This window comes from Orycteropus afer, unplaced genomic scaffold, assembly GCF_000298275.1.
Source record: "Orycteropus afer afer isolate SDZICR_OR568_19922 unplaced genomic scaffold, OryAfe1.0 scaffold00177, whole genome shotgun sequence".
In the NCBI taxonomy this organism is placed as follows: domain Eukaryota; kingdom Metazoa; phylum Chordata; class Mammalia; order Tubulidentata; family Orycteropodidae; genus Orycteropus; species Orycteropus afer.
Genome location: NW_006921764.1, coordinates 4,852,887 through 4,866,600, shown reverse-complemented (window position 1 = coordinate 4,866,600; position 13,714 = coordinate 4,852,887). Strand labels below are relative to the sequence as shown.

Sequence of the window (13,714 nt, the reverse complement as noted above, 5' to 3'; positions counted from 1 at the left end):
GCATTGACCCATGTCACTTTAGTTTTGTGTATTTCACTGTACATAAATTATATTTCAATAAAATGCATTTAAAAAAGAAAAAAAATATTTTTAGAAAGAAATAGCCTGTGCTTAAAGCTTAAAAAAAAAAAAAAATGGCTCCCAAACCAAATACATTATCACTGCATTTTAATGGACCAAGTATTATAGTCCATTTTATTCCATGTTCTATCTTCTTTGTATAGAAAGTAGGAAAAGCACAGAGGCTCTGGAAGCAACACAAATATATTTGAGATTGTTGTTGCCCAATGTTAGAGAGGAATTACGCCGGCTGCTTACTTTTATGGCTAGTGCATCAGAACCTAATGCCTACAAGCTACAAAAACAGGTGAGAAAATTTACATTAACAATACTTTTACAGTTTTATGATACTTCTTCCTTTAAGAACTATTCAAGCTAATGCTAATCTTTCTGCTTACAGTATGACAACAAAACAGTGGTCCTGAAAACTCTTACCAAAGCAGTTTTGCAAACCAAATCATTACACAAAGAACAAACAGAACATCTAGTCTGGTTTCTACTGGAGCATCACTCCGAGCTCTTCAAGGTATCTCTGGCATTTTCCCTAGGCACGTTTATTCCTGAGCTATTTGTGTCAAGCAAAAGGCATACTGTTCATTTAATAAATAATTTATTGAGTACCTGTAATGTGCAAGGTTTGAAGGAATGCAGTCTTGCCACTTCAACTTAAGAGAAGGAAGTTGACTTAAAACAATTTCAGAGTTTGTAAATAAACTCATTAATTTCTTCAACCCAGTTATTGAGCATTACTATGTCCTGGGCACTGGGTACTTGGAATACATCAGTGAACAAAACACAAAGACCCAGACCTTTAAAGTGAGGACAGACAGACAATAAATACACACAATAACCCTTTAAGTTATATAATTTGGTAACCAGTCATCATTGAGTCAATTCTGACTCATGCATCTTATGTATGTCAGTGTCGAACTGTGCTCGATATGGTTTGCAATGGCTGATTTTTTTTTTTAAGGAGATCACCAGGCCTTTCTTCTGAAGCACCTTTGGGTGGACTCAAATCTCTAACTTTTCAATTAATAGCCCAGAGCTTAAATGTTTGCATTACTTAGAAATGCCTCTATATTTTGATAGAAGATGATAAATGCAATAGGAAAAAAGCAGAGCCCTAAGCAAAGTAAGATATATGGGTGCCATGCAAAGGCATTTGACTACTGGATCATAACAAATTATGGATAACATTGTAAAGAATGGGAATTCATGAACACTTACCTGTGTGTATAGACCCAGGGGCAGTTGTTCAAACAGAACAAGGGGAACAGAACTGCATGGTTTAAAAGGTGTGTGTCAGGGTTGTATCCTTTCACCATACTTATTCAACCTGTATGCTGGGCAAATAATCCCAGAAGCTGGACTAGATGAAGGATACAGCATCAGGATTGGAGGAAGACTCATGAACAACCTGTGATATGCAGATACCACCACCTAGCTTGCTGAAAGTAAAGAGGACTTGAAGCATTTACTTCAGTATGGATTATACTTCAACATAAAACAAACTTCTTCAACTGGACCAGTAAGCAACATCATGATAAACGGGGAAAAGATTGAAGTTGTCAAGGATTTCATTTTACTTGGGTACACGATCAACACCCATGGAAGCAGCAATCAAGAAATAAACGATGTATTGTATCAGGCAAATCTGCTGCGAAAGACCTCTTGAAAGTTTGAAAAACAAAGATGTCACTTTGAAGACTATGGTGCGCCTGATCCAAACCACGGTATTTTCAATCCCCTGTGAATGGGAAAGCTGGACAATAAATAAGACCAAAGAAGAATTGATTCATTTAAACTATGGTATTAGTGAAGCATATTGAATATACTTTGGACTGCCAGAACAAACAAATCTGTCTCAGAAGAAATGCAGTCAGAATGCTCCTTAGAAACAAGATTGACAAGACTTCATCTCACATACTTTGGACACGTTATCAGGAGGGACCAGTCCCTGGAGAAAGACATTATGCTTGGAAAAGTAGAGGGTCAGTGAAAAAGAAGATGACCCTCACTGAGATGGATGGACACAGTGGCTGCAACAGTGGGCTCCAGCATAGCATGGGTTGTGAGGATGGTGCAGGACCAGGCAGTGTTTCTTCCTGTTGTGCATGGGGTCACTATGGGTTGAAACCAACTTAACAGCACCTAACAACAACAAACATTTAAGTGTGGGAGAATCCTTGGTGGTACACTGGTTAAACACTCAACTGCTAACCAAAATGTAAAGGTTGGTGGTTCGAAACCACCATCTTTTCCACAGGAGAAAGATGTGGCATTCTGCTTCTGTAAAGATTCATTGCTTGGTGCTGTCAAGTTGGCCTCTATTCGTAGTGACCCTCTGTACAATGGAATGAAACACTGCCCAGTCCAGTGCCGTCCCCAGTCATTGCCATGGTTGAGCCCATTACTGCAGCCATGTGTCAGTCCGTCTGGTTGAGGGCCTTCCCCGTTTACGCTGACCCTCTACTTTAGCAAGCATATTCTTCTCCAGGGAGTTGTCCGTGTAAAGATTACAGCCCCAGAAACCATGTAGGGAAGTTCTGCTCTGTCCTGTAAGGTTGCTGTGAGTCAGAATCGACTGGATGATGGGGTATTTACGTAAGGACCAGATAATGACAATGTAAGGTGTTATTATGGAAGTAGCAATAATTTTTATAGGTGAACATTTCATTAATGATTAGTTAAACTAGTTTCAGATACTACTGAAACTATAGGTAAAGAAAAGTAGAAAATGGGATTTAAATGAATTCTAAAAATATTCAAATATTCAGACCCTTTATAATTCAGAGGTCTTCTTTTACTGCCAGCCCAGCTTTTCTCCACCTGAAACCTCCTTCCCCTACTCATTGGTCAAAAATACTGAGAATTTTCTATGCTGAGATTCCTGAATAGAGAAAAAAAAAAAAAAAATCTTATTAAATACTTGAAAACACTTGTTTTTATGCAGACACCTGTTATTTTATTGGATCTTGTTAGTAAGAAACTTAAGAAGCTTGTACATGAAGAGGATCCAGATGCCATATCAGGTATAAAATTCAGACTTGTTTCTTCTTTATCATTAAGTGACTCTTATAAAGTTAAGTAAGTTGGGAAAGGAGCCAAAGGTATGTAATAAATATATAATGTTGTAAAAGGCAGTTACATGCAGGTTATGTTTTAATAGCTACAGAGTAAGTTCTTCTCTGGTTCTTTTCGGAAGCCCTTTGTTTCATTACCTTTCTACTAAGAAGCTGACAACTTTTGGTATCTCATTGCTGCTCCCAAGTCTCACTTTGCTCATCTGCCCACCTGCTTGCTTCCTTGCCCCTGTGCTCTCTGTTGTCTTCAGAAATTTTTTTTCTTGTCTTTGTTCTTCTCTGTCCTCTACCTCCTTCTTTTCTAGGGAGATGGCCAAATTTTATAGGGAAGGAGCTCAATCCCCAATTGAGTAGATTTCATGATATTTCTACTCAGTGACTTGTTGGAATATATGTAATTCCTTAATTTAGAAATTTTAAAACTATAAAATAACTTTTAATATAAATTTCCTAGAATGTCATGTGGGAGACAATGCAGTGCTAAGATTAAATTGCCTGGGCAAGTCACTTAAATGCTTGGTGTCTCAGCTTCTTCCTCTATGAACTATGAATAATACCATCTACCTCACAGAGCAGTTGTGAGTACAATTAAATTAAGCCCAAGACGTGTATGAGTCACATAGTAAATGCTCCCAAACCCAAAAACCCACTGCCATCAAATCAATTCCAACTCATAGTGACCCTATAGGACAGCAGAACAAGGCTATAAACTTTTACAGGAGTAGACTGCCACATCTCTTTCCCACAGAGTGGCTGGTGAGTTTGAACCAGTCACCTTTTGGTTAGTTTTAACCACTGTGCCACTAGGGCTCCTCATAAATGCTCAGTAAGTGTTATTAACTTTGTTATGTGTGTTTATTTACATTCTGCAGTAGTTTTCTAGGGCTTCCTTAATAAAGTTCCAAAACTGGTGGCTTAAAATAGCAGTTTATTTGCTCAGAGTTCAGGAAGCCAGAAGTTTGAAATCAAAGTGCCAGCAGTGCCACACTATCTTTGAAGGCTCTGAGGAAGAGCTCCCTGCCTCTTCCTAGCTTCTGTTGACTCCCAGCAGTCCTTGGCATTCCTTGTCTTATAGCTGCCTCACTCCTGTTTCTACCCTCTTATCTGTCTTCATGTGGCCTTCTCCACATGTCTATGTCGTCTTCTCTTCTTTTAAGGACATCAGCCTTTGGATTCAGCCACTACCCCACTTCACCTCCCAATCCATTATGATCTTGTCCTAATCATTAATTGATTATATCTGGAAAAACCCTATTTTCAAATAAGGTCACATTCTGAGGTTCCAGGTAAAAATAAATTTTAGGGGGACCCTATTTAACCACTAAACATTCCAAGTGAAAATCTATTCCTAATGAGAAAGAATTTAGTTTTCAATGACAAAACAACTTCTTTCTTAGATAAATTAGTACATTAAGCCATTGCCCTACTAGCTGATTGGGGAAGTTTTGGTTGTATGGGTTTCAGGTTGCCTGGTTACTATGCCTTCTTTTTTTTTTTCCAGATTTATTAACCTTGAGTTAATTTTATGATTTACAATTTCTATGAAGATGTCCATATTTGAATTACCCAATCTTTTCCATTTTTAAATCTATAATATACCCTAGATTTACCTTCCCAGATTGTTTTCAGAAATGAAATAGACATGGTGAAATTATTCCTTCATTTTTATCAGACTCAAGTTATCTTTTTAAACTTTCATCCTCAATCTTTGTGGATTATTAGAAATTTAACATATCAGTATTATGTTCTAGACAAATTCCTTGGGATTATTTTCAGCCCTAGCAGGTGTCAGACACTGTGCTGAGCACTAACATGAATTTATGAAATTATTTTAATCTTCATGATACATTTTACAGATGAGATCATTAAAGCCTAGAGAAGTTAAGTGATCTAGCCAACTAGAACAATTGGTAAGCTTTTTTCCATAAAGAAAATTTAAGGTTCCCAAGGCATCATTACTTTTTAGAAAAAGCATTCACAAAGTAAGCCATACACTAAGCCATACACACTTGTTTGCCTGACTTACTTGAAATTTCTTAGCTAATAGATGCCAATTTCTCTTATTCCCTTCTTTGAACACAAGGCATATGGCAACATGTGTTGCCATGTGCATCTTATCTGATGCAATTAAAAAATGGTACTAATGAAGTATTCTGAACCTAACATCTAGATTCTTTTTGGATGAATTTAATCTCATCTGACTAGTTTCAAAACAAACTTCAACTGGCTGCCATCACTTAATTTTTCACCTTTAATTTTTCATAGTTTTTGCTTTTGAGGAAAATGGTGGGATTGGTAAGCATTTTTATATTGATTTCCATTCAACACTCATTCATTTGTAGATGTTAAGAATTTTTTAAAGGGAGATAATGAATGTAACTGCTTTGCACAGAGCCATGTGTTTCGAGCACTTGGAAAGCAAAGTTATCTGGTATTTTCCTATAAATAGCTTGACTATTTTGTCTCTTCTTAAAGTTTATCCATTAGTCGATAGATTGTCAGGTTATATCAGCACACTGAATGAATGCTTAAATTATCTCTATGCTTTGTGTGGTAGTCGAGGAGTCCCAATCAGGGCATTTGCTTTAGGAGCGTTTCCTTCCTTGTTGTTAGTCCTGGTTGTTCTTTGGCAGCCCTTGACTTATAGATAGTTTCTCATATGATCTTTTCCTCCGGGGTGTGTGTGTGTGTGTGTTACTGTGTCTATTCGGTACTTTTTATAAGACATCCTTCAGAGGGGATTAGGTTTAGGACTCACCCTATTTCAGTATGTCATCATTAAAATAACAGAAGAAAATCCCTATTTTCAAACAAGTGTGCATTCATAGGTATGGAGGTTAGGATTCCAACATAATATTTTTTAGGGAGGGCACAATTCAGTCCCCAAGAAGGAACATTAAAGGAGAGGACTGGAGTCTATTTTGGACTTTTGATTTAAGGTACATATGACACATTCTGGTCGATATTTTCACCAGGCCAAGTAGATGCAATTTTGAAGCTCAGGAGAGAAGTATGACCTAAAAATAAGTATCTAGGAGTCATCAGCCTGTGGGTGGAAGCTGAGGGCATTTGGAGTTGGTACAGTAAAATTAAAGAGCCCTGGTGTCACAGTGGTTAAAGCACTTAGCTGCTAAGCAAAAGGTTGCAGTTCATACCTACCAGCTGCTGCATGAGAAAGATGTGGCAGTCTGCTTCTATAAAGATTTACAGCCTTAGAAGCCTATGATGCAGTTCTACTCTGTCCTATAGAGTCATCTTGAGTCTGAATCGACTCAACAGCAATGGATTTTAGAGTCAAATAAGAGGTCCAAGAATAAAACCTTCAGGGACACCAGTAGTCAAGGAGTGAGTAAGAGAAGCCTACAAAACAGAGAAGAAATGTTAGGAGGGGGATCATGTGAAGTTGTGCAGAATCAGAAAGGAGGATTCCATGTGGCAGAAGATGAGGATAGCATTAGCTGTTGGAAGGCAATTACTAGCAATTGAGTAGCTTGAGAGAGATAAATGACAGGGTGCAGTAGGATAAACAGGAATGAATGGGTTTAGAAATGAAGAATGCAAGGTCAAGGAAGAGATTTTAGCATACTTAACTGCTGAGAGAAAGACTTCAGAAAAAAGGGGATATTGAAGACATCAGAGATGATTGATGGAGACAGGCCCTGGAGGAGGCCTGAAGAAACGAGCTCAAGGCACAGGATCAAGGGTTTGCCTGCAACAGAAGGACGTGATAGTGTATTTGGATGCAAACAAACATTTAAGGTTGGAAATCATTGTAAATGATAGACTCATTTTCCTTGATGAGGTAGAATACCCTGTTGTCTAAGAGAATATGGGAGAGAGGGTTGAATGGGTGACATGAAAAGAAGGGAATGGTTTGAAATAGAGGGTTGGGGAATGGGAAAAGGAGTTGAGCAGTTAATGGATGGATGAATAAATAGTTCTGAGTGCCCAGATGAAGCTGTTGTTAGGTGCCGTCGAGTCATCTTCAACTCATAAGGAACCTTTGCACAGCAGAACAAAACACCACCTGGTCCTGTACCAGCTCCATGATCCCTGCTATACTTGAGCCAATTACGCAGCCACTGTGTCAATCTAACTCACTGAGGGCCTTCCCCTCTTTGGTCGACCCTCCACCTTACCAAGCATGACATCCTTTTCCAGGGAATGGTCCCTTCTGATAACATGACCAAAGTAGGTGAGACGAAGTCTGGCCATTTTCACTTCCAGCTGCACTTCCTCCAGGACAGATTTGTTAGTTCTTTTAGCAGTCCATGGTGGTTTCTGCATTCTTCACCAGCACCACAATTCAAAAGCATCAATTCTTCTTCAGTCTTCCTTATTCATTGTCCAGCTCTCACATGCATATGAGGCAATTGAAAATATCATGGCTTGTGTCAGGTGCACCTTAGTCCTCAAGAAACATCTTTGCCTCTTCAGCACTTGAAAGAGGTCTTTTGCAGCTGACTTGCCCAGTACTGTACATCGTCTGATGTCCTGACTGCTGCTTCCATTGGCATCAATTGTAGAACCACGCAATGTGAAGTCTTTGACAACCTCAGTCTTTTCTCCATTTATCATGATGCTGCTTATAGGTCCAGTTTTGAGGATTTTTGTTTTCTTTATATTGAGATGTAATGCAAACTGCAGACTGTATTCTTGAATATTCATCAGTAAGTGCTTCAAGTCATCTCACTTTGAGGAAGCAAAATTGTGTCATCATCGTATTGCAGGTTGTTAATGATTCTTCCTCCAATCTTGATGCCAAGTTCTTCTTCATATAGTCAGCTTCGTGGATTATTTGCTCACCATATAGATTGAATAAGTATGGTGAAAGGACACAACCCTGATGCACTTCCTTCCTCTCAACCATGCAGTGTCCCCTTGTTCCATTTGAACGACAGCCTCCTGGTCTATGTACAGGTTCCTCATGAGTACAATTAAGTGTTCTAGAATGCACATTCTTCTCAGTGTTACCAACAATTTGTTATGCTCCACACAATCAAATGCTTTCACATAGTCAGTAAAACACAAACATCTTTCTGGAATTCTTTGCTTTGAGCCAAGATCTATCTGATGTCAGCAATGATATCCCTTGTTCCACGTCCTCTTCTGAATCCAGGTCGCACCTCTGGAAGTTCTCTGTCAATATACTGCTGCAACCATTTTTGAATTATCTTCAGTAAGATTTTACTTGCGTGCAATATTAATGATATTGTTCGGTAATTTCCACCTTCTGTGGGATCACCGTTGTTTGCAATGGGTACAGATATGGGTCTCTTCCAGTCAGTTGGCCAGGTAGCTGTCTTCCAAATCTCTTGGCATAACTGAGTGAGTGCCTCCTGTGGGGCATCCATTTGTTGAAACATTTCAACAGGTATTCCATCAATTCCTGGAGCCTTGTTCTTCACCAGTTGCTTCAGTGCAGCTTCGACTTCTTCCTTCAGTATCATTGGCTCTTGATCATATGCCACCTCCTGAAATGGATGAAGATCTACCAGTTCTTTTTGGTACAGTGACTCTGTGTATTCCTTCCATCTTCTTTTGGTGCTTCCTGCAACATTCAATATTTTGCCCATAGAATCTTTCAGTATTGCAACTCGAGGCTTATATTTTTTCCTCAGTTCTTTCAGCTTGAGAAATGCTAAGCGTGTTCTTCCCATTTTGGTTTTCTAACTCCAAGTCTTTGCACATTTCATTATTATAATTGACTTTGTCTTCTCGAGCTGCTCTGTGAAATCTTCTGTTCAGCTCTTTTATGTTGTCAGTTCTTCCATTTGCTTTGGCTACTCTCTGCTCAAGGACAAGCTTCAGAGTCTCTTCTGTCGACCATTTTGGTCTTTCTTCCTCATCTTTTTAATGACCTCTTGCTTTCTTCATGGATGATGTTCTTGATGTCATCCCGTAATTCTTCTGGTTTTTGGTCACTGGTGTTCAACACATCAAATCTATTCTTTAGATGGTCCCTAAATTCAAGAGGGATATATTCAAGGTCATATTTTGGCTTTCATGGACTTGTTTCAATTGTCTTCAACTTCAAGTTGAACTTGCATATGAGCAGCTGATGGTCTGTTCCACCGTCAGCTCCTGGCCTGGTTTGGCTGAAGATATTGAGCTTTTCCATCGCCTTTTACCATAGATGTAGTCAATCTGATTCCTGTGTATTCCATCTGGTGACATCCACTTGTATAGCCACCGCTCGTGTTGTTGAAAAAAGGTATTTGCAATGAATAAGTCATTGGTCTTGCAAAATTCTGTCATGCAATCTCCAGCATTATTTTTGTCACTGAGGCCAAATTTTCCAACTACCAGTGATTCTTCTTTGTTTCCAACTTTTGCATTCCAGTCACCAGTGATAATTAACACATCTTGATTGAACATTCAGTCAATTTCAGATTGCAGAAGTTGATAAAAATCTTCAATTTCCTCATCTTTGGCTTTGGTGGTTGGTGCATAAATTTGAATAATAGTCATATTAACTGTTCTTCCTTGTAGACGTATGGATATTATCCTATCACTGACAGCATTGTACTTCAGGACAGATCTTGAAATATCCTTTGTGATGATGAATGCCACACCATGCCTCTTCCAATTGTCATTCCTGACATAATAGATCACATGGTTGTCTAATTTATAATGGCCAAAACCAGTCCACTTCAGCTCACTAATGCCTAGGATATCAATCTTTATGCATTCCATTTCGTTTTTGACAACTTCCAATTTTCCTGGATTCACACTTTGTACATTCCATGTTCCGATTATTAATGGATGCTTGCAGCTGTTTCTCCTCAATTTGAGTTGTGTCATGTCAGCAAATGGAGGTCTCAGAAGCTTTACTTTATCCATCATCAGTAAGGTTGGTTCTACTCTGATGATGCAGAACTTTCCCAGTCCTGTTCTGAGAGCCGTCCAACATAAGTGGTTCATCGTTCTACACTGTATCAGACAGTGTTTCCAGGTTATTCATATAGTTGCCTACTAAGGTAAAAGACAGTGTTTCTCTGCTATTCATAAGGTTTTCCCTGGCTAATTCTTTGAGAAGTGGATGGCCTCCTCCTTCTTCCTAGTCTGTCTCAGTCTGCAAGCCGTGCCAAAATCTGTGCACCATGTATAACCCTGCTGGCATTTGAAACACCGGTGGCACAGCCTCAAGACTCAGAGCAACACACTACCAGAGCATGACAAACTGACAGACAAGTTTGTCTCCCTTAGCTGTTTGAAACCTCTCCACCCTCCCCTTACCAGGATCCCTGCCTCTTGTTCACTCTGTCCTAGATGCCCTGGCTTTCCTTTCCTTTCCCCTCTGCTTTTCCTGCACTTGGGGGTTGGGGCTTGGGTCTGTCCCCTTACCCAGATCCCTCTGCTGCTTGCTTGCTCTGTCCTGGACACCCCAGCTTTCCTTTCCCCTCCAGATGAAGTAGGAGAGCAAAAACTAGTGTGCCAGTTTGGAAAGTATGATTTTTCTCAGAAGCACTCTATTGGAGTGAAAAAACATAGATTATGATTATGATCTGGGATTTTGCTTTGTGAGCAAGATAGAAGGACAAGAGTATTGAGGATAGATGTTGATGAGAGAGTGGTTCAGATGTTCAGCTGTGGGACTGGCTCAAAATGGGAAAAACATGCTAGGAGGGAGTCTGATAAAGGAAAGTGGCATATATTTGATGTTCTAAGACTGAAGAAAGTTGTGGCAGAAATAGAGGCAGAGTAACAGTGGTGAAGGAGCCCGGGTGGTGCAGTGGTTAAGTAAGTATTCTGCTGCTAATCAAAAGGACAACGGTTTGAACCCACCAGCTGCTCTGCTGGAAAAAGATGCAGCAGTATGTTTCTGTAACAATTACAGCCATGGAAACCCTATGGAGCAGTTCTACTCTGTCCTATAGGGTTGCTGTGAATGAGAATTGACTCAATAGCACACAACAACAAACACCTCTAGCCCTGGGATTGGACAATCCTGAGTTTCAATCCTAGCTCAGCCATTTTCTAGGTTTGGTGGTCCATGTTTTTACTGCTTTAAAGTAGGGCTGATAATGATAATACCTATACCTTATGATAACTGGGCAATCTACTTCCGTAGTGATACTGCCTCGGAAACCCAAAGAGGGGTCACTATGAGTCGTGTCTGACTCCATGGCACGTAACAACAACAACATACCTTATGATACTGAAGATTTAATGAGAAAAAAGTACCAAACGCTTGGCATGTGATAAGTGCATACTGAATTTTAGCTATCATTATATTATTATAATGGTGGCACAATGGTTAAGCTTTCGGCTGCTGACCAAAATGTTGGCAATTCGAACCCACCCAGAGGCTTTGAGAGAAAGGTTTGGCAATCTGTTCCTATAAAGAGTACAGCCTAGAAAACTGTAGGGCAGTTCTACTCTGTCGCATAGGGTTGCTATTAAGTACAGACTGACTCAGTGTCATCTAACAACAACAAATGGATAGAGAGGTGAGTTTAGAAGTTGAAGTACAGAAGCAATGTAATCCTAGGATGTCACTATAGGTATAGTTAGGTGAAGGCCATCATAAAGGAAAAAGACAAAAACAACAGAAACTAATGCTTCGGGATTTCACCCATTAGTCTGATTGAGAACTGCTTTAGTGTGTACGGAAGCTATGGTGTTTTCTTCTGTGGATCAGCATATGGGGCGGCTTGGTCAGCTGTATGTGCTAAGCTCAAAGAGCAGTGAGAGAACCCTGGAACAGGATTCAGAAATTCTTTGTTCAAAATATGCTTCTGATTTTCTAGCCATGTCATTCTTGAAATTTGCATCTCCTACTTCATGTTATTATTTATGTCATACATTATGTACATAAACTATTATAGTAAAGTATAAAGCACTTCATGAAGAAACAAGATTATTACCCTGAAACAGAAAAAAATATGAACATAATTATATTATCTACCACATTTTTTGGGAGAAAAAAGTCCAGCATAAGGTTCTTTTTGATAATTTAAGTGAACTTCAGTTGTTTTTTAACTTGTTTTTCCAATTGTACTTTTTTTTTTTTTAAAGACTTCACATTTTGCCAACGTTTGACAGACAAGGAGTTTGAAAAACAAAAGGAAACAACAATTCAGTATCTTCGCCAGTTGGCTCATGAGATTAATAGCAACTCCAACATCTCTTGGAAACAAAAAAAGAAATTAATTAAGGGTTTTGAAAAATACCATCCAGAAGCTTTGAGTTAACATTTCTGGAGCAAGAAACTGCAAACAGCTCTTTGGTAGTTTTTTCAAACTGCCATACTTACAGATCAGAAAAAGGGTCAACTCAACCATTTTAAGTATGACAGACTGACAGATGAGTGGTGGTATATTTTAAGTATAATGTTTAAAATATAAATATTAAGGAACTTTTTAACTTTAAAAAGGAATACAGGTTAGTCTTCATGTCTGCTACTGATTCACTTAATTATTACACTGCTAAAATCAAGTGCTAAATGTGCTTCTGTTACTAGGGATCTGGTCCAGTTAATTTCCATAGATTTCCCCCACACACACACACACACACAGAAAAGTAACATTTCAAACCTAAGCTCTCTGAAGAAAGCATGAACTTTCCTTATTGTATTATGTTCCAGGTTCCCCTACAGGCTGCTGTAACTAAAATGACTGTGAATCTTCTCAATAGGGTAAGAGGTATAAAGTAGAAAACTTAAAAAAATACAGTGTTTGTCAACTACTTGGAGGGGGATCTATGTAGGAGATCCTGGATAGAGAGGGAGAACAATGTGGAACAAAACTCAAAATTATTTGGGGGGAAAAAAAAGAGAGACAAGGTTTGCTGGTCTGATAGAGCCTGGTAGAACTACTGAGACTATGGCCCCTGGCTGCCCTTCAGGTCTGGAATTGAACCACACCTGTGGCTTCCAGCCAAACAAAAGACAGGCATAAGAGTTGAACATGCACCTGAGGTAGATACATTCCTTGGAGAGAACAATCATGGGAGAAAGAAGGGCTGTTTATACACAGGGAGACAGCTCAGGGGGCAGGAGAGTATGGAGGGATGGACACAGGGAAGGGGTAACTATGGGAAGGAAGTGGGAAGGGAGCTGTTGCATTGTGGTAAATTGTAGTCAATGTCATGAGACGAAGTATATGTGAACTTCTGTATAGAAAGTAAATTTGCTCTGTAAACTTTCACCCAAATCACAATTAAAAAAATAAATACAAATTTTTAAAAAAGCAAGTAATAAAAAAAAAAGTGTAAAATTCATAAATCTCTAAAACGATGATTTAGCTTTCTCTCTTTCTTAATCCGTAGAGTATCTTATATTTTTCTTCTGTCTCATTCTTGCCTCTCGCATTCTTACTCTTCTGACCTGTCTGTCTTGCTCTCACTTTCTCTATTTTTAAGTTGACTAGTCCACTCTGTTGCATCACCTTCTTTATGGGGCAAAGACTACAGATCTATGTTGAAGGTTACACAGAAAAACATCCTTCTGTCCTCTTAATTTCTGACACTGACCACAGAGCAAGAGAGGTAAAAATCATAAATACTTGCAAAAATTAAACTGAATTAATTATTTAATTATTATTATGATAAGTCTTCTGAGGGGG

The 13,714-nt window shown here is 38.9% G+C and overlaps 1 protein-coding gene across 1 annotated transcript in view; it reads left to right on the top strand.

Moving 5' to 3' along the window:
• The window catches only part of DEPDC4 (DEP domain containing 4), a 40,307-nt gene extending 27,964 nt beyond the window's left edge, over nucleotides 1-12,343 (top strand). The window contains 4 exon segments of the mRNA XM_042781822.1: nucleotides 225-367; nucleotides 461-586; nucleotides 3,017-3,095; nucleotides 12,168-12,343. Coding sequence (XP_042637756.1) covers nucleotides 225-367; nucleotides 461-586; nucleotides 3,017-3,095; nucleotides 12,168-12,343 — 524 coding nt within the window.
• The last annotated feature ends 1,371 nt before the right edge of the window (nucleotides 12,344-13,714 follow it).